Source organism: Eutrema salsugineum, unplaced genomic scaffold (genome assembly GCF_000478725.1).
Source record: "Eutrema salsugineum unplaced genomic scaffold, Eutsalg1_0 scaffold_12, whole genome shotgun sequence".
Classification (NCBI taxonomy): domain Eukaryota; kingdom Viridiplantae; phylum Streptophyta; class Magnoliopsida; order Brassicales; family Brassicaceae; genus Eutrema; species Eutrema salsugineum.
In genome coordinates, this window is record NW_006256895.1 from 10431230 (window position 1) to 10434851 (window position 3622).

Here is a 3622-nt window from a genome sequence, read left to right on the forward strand (position 1 = left end):
CCCTATGGAAAATGTGAATACCTGCGCTTTGAAGCTTCTGATCATCGACCACTCATTATCAGCTTCGCCCCAAAGAAACGACAGAAAGGGCTCTTTCGTTTTGACAGAACCCTTCAAAACAATGAGGAGGTCAATCGGTTAATTAAGGAGGAATGGGCAGCTCAAGGAAGGAAACCTGTAAATGAAAAAATTGCCTGCTGCAGAAGAATCCTCATTGAATGCAAGAAAGCCAATCATGTTAATAGCCAAAAGTAGATTGTGGCAAAGCAAAAAGAACTAGAGGCCGCGATGGTAGACTCTGCAAACAACGAAAGCCTAATCAGACACATTAATAATGAGCTTAAAGATGCTTACAGAGCGGAAGAGGCTTTTTGGAGACAAAGAAGTCGCCAAAAGTGGCTCCAACTCGAAGATAAGAATAGCGGTTATTTTCATGCTGCAACAAGGGGAAGAAGAGCAAGGAATACTATCTCTGTGATCTACAACAATGAAGGCTCTGCTGTTTTTGAGGAAAGCCAAATAACGTTAGTCATTACAGAGTATTTCCAGAACATGTTCACCTCTCAAGAGGGAGATCGAGAGGATACAGTGAAGAAGGCAATCCAAGCCAGAGTCACAGATGACATGAATACAAAACTGATAAGGATACCATCGGATGAGGAAATACGTTCTGCAATCTTCTCTATACACCCAGAAAAGGGCACTGGGCCTGATGGATTCTCATCCGGTTTTTTCCATGCAAACTGGGAATCGGTTGGGCATGACATCATCCGGGAAATCAAGGAATTTTTCTCATCAGGGAATCTTCCTTCGGGCATCAATGAAACTCATATCTGCCTAATCCCAAAGGTCAAGACTCCAAAATCTGTGGCTGAGTACAGACCTATAGCCATATGCAACATGTTCTATAAGACTATATCAAAGATACTTACCGCTAGACTGCATCCGATTATCGGTGATCTTATAGCTGAAAACCAATCAGCATTCGTGCCGGGTAGAGCTATATCTGACAACGTGATGATAACACACGAAGTCCTGTATTTCCTGAAGACATCAGAAGCAGAAGTCAGAGGAGCTATGGCAGTGAAAACTGACATGAGCAAGGCGTATGATCGTATTGAATGGTAGTTTATCAGATTAGTGTTTCAGCGAATGAATTTTCATCCTACCTAGGTAAACTGGATTATGCAGTGTGTAACCACAGTGTCATTTTCGGTGCTAATTAATGGAGAAGCAAGGGGAAAGATCTTACCCTCTAGAGGAATCCGCCAGGGAGACCCCTTGTCACCATACTTGTTTATCATCTGCGGAGAAGTGTTATCAGGATTATGCCTGGAAGCCCAACGAAAAGGAAAACTAAAAGGTATCAAGGTAGCAAGAAACTGTCCACAAATAAATCACCTTCTCTTCGCAGATGACACAATGTTCTTCTGCAAATCAAGCTCAACAGCATGCAAAGCTCTCATGGAAATCCTTCGAAAATATGAAAGAGCTTCAAGGCAGATGATAAAAAAGATAAGTCAGCTATCACCTTCTCAAGGAAAACGCCACAGACTATAAAAAACCGAGTTAAAAAGGAGTTGGGGATCGAATCAGAGGGAGGTGTTGGTAAATACTTGGGCTTACCAGAGCATTTTGGCAGGAAGAAATCCGACCTCTTTAGCTCAATAGTGGACCGAATAAGACAAAGATCAATCTCATGGTCGTCCAAGCAACTTTCGGGAGCTGGCAAAATGATCCTCCTCAAATCAGTCCTTGCCTCAATGCCAACCTACACAATGTCCTGTTTTAAGTTACCAGTTGGCCTTTGTCAGAGAATACAATCAATACTCACACGATTCTGGTGGGATGCAAATGATGGGAAGAAAAAAATGTGTTGGATCGCTTGGAGGAAACTTACCAAGAGTAAAAGAGACGGAGGTTTACGCTTCCGAGACATCTGTGCTTTCAATGATGCACTCCTGGCAAAGCAAAGCTGGCGTATCATATCAAACCCCCAGAATCTCCTAAGCAGGGTATTAAAAGGGAGATACTTTAACGACTCAACCTTCCTCGAATGTGTGGCCACGGATTCAGCTTCTCATGGGTGGAAAGGGATTCTCATCGACATAAATCTTATAAAACGGAATATGGGGAAAGCTATTGGCAGTGGAACTCACACGAGTTTATGGGAAGATTCCTGGATTTCTACATCCCAAGTGCTTAAACCGATAGGTCCTGCAATAAAAGAAGTTTATGATATGAAGGTAGCATATCTTTTCCTTCCCAATTCAAAAACCTGGAATGTGGAGACTATAAGAGAAATCTTACCAGCTTTTGAAAAGGAGATCTTGTGTATCAAAACAAGTGGCTGTGATGGTCCGGACAGAGACATCTGGCTCTCCACGTCCTCAGGAGATTATTCAACGAAATCCGGATACCATTTCGCAAGAACGCTGGCTGATCAAGGAACAACAACTGACAACAACAATGCTGACTTTATGTGGCAAAATGAAATCTGTCAGGGCAAATTTTCGGAAAAAATCAAACTCTTTCTATGGAAGATCATGCAGGAAGCATTACCTATAGGAGAGAACTTGGTCCATCGGAGAATCCTTGCCCGAGCCTCGTGCCCGAGATGTGGAGAATGGGAATCAGCTCAACATGTTTTCTTCAACTGCAGTTTTGCTCAAAGGATATAGAGGCTAGCCCCTTTCAAGGATCAGGCTATACTATCAAACCCCCATAATCTCAGCTTATGGATTCGATACCTGAATTCGATCCTTTGCCTACCACCTTCGGGTATCGCAAATGGCCCCCTTGCTCCTTGGATACTTTGGAACCTATGGACAGGAAGGAATAATGTCATTTTCAAAGGAAAACAATAATCTGCAGAAGAGGTCATGAATAACGCTATCAGAAATGCAAAAGAATGGCAAAGGGCTCAACAATCGAACCTGAAAATTCCAAGTGATCTCAGGAAAGCTTGGAATCCGATTTCCCAATGGATTTTGTTCGGTGCTTCACCGATGGAGCATGGCAAAAGGAAACTCTAAACGCCAGAATTGGATGGGTTATCGAGATTCCAAACTTCAAGCGGAAACTCCAGAAATCAGACTATGTGGTCTTTGTGGGATCCCCCCTAATAGCTGAAGCAATAGCAATCAAAATGGCTCTGGCAGATGCGATTGACTTAGAAATCAGGAAACTCTGTGTGGCTTCAGATTCAAAATCGCTTATTCAGACAATCACGACCAAGACCTTATGCCCGAAAATCTATGGAGTTCTCTTGGATATATTTAACTTGATTTCGTTTTTCTCTGAGATTCGTTTCATGTATGTACCAAGGGAAGCCAATGCTCAGGCTGATGCTTTAGCAAAAAGGGCTCTTGAGGGAATCGAAAGAGACCAACCCAGAAATGTAAGGGATAGTTTTTCCTAGAACTAAATGAATGAATGAAAAACACTTCGAACAAAAAAAGAAAGTAATATTAGCATATTTGTTCATCAAAAATAAAACTGATAGCTTTCCCTCTGTATTTGGACATACTCATCCGAAATTTCTATACATATTTGAGAATCATTTTCTAACTCCAACTATTTAGAGTTACTTTTTGTAGGTACATATATATAAATTATCAAC

General features: G+C 41.8%; 1 protein-coding gene across 1 annotated transcript; it reads left to right on the forward strand.

Annotated features, from left to right (window-relative positions):
* Window positions 1-2983: 2983 nt before the first annotated feature.
* LOC18025707 lies at window positions 2984-3421 on the forward strand. Its single transcript, XM_006408860.1, has one exon. It carries the CDS (start codon window positions 2984-2986, stop codon window positions 3419-3421), a length of 438 nt encoding a protein of 145 aa, XP_006408923.1.
* Window positions 3422-3622: the final 201 nt, after the last annotated feature.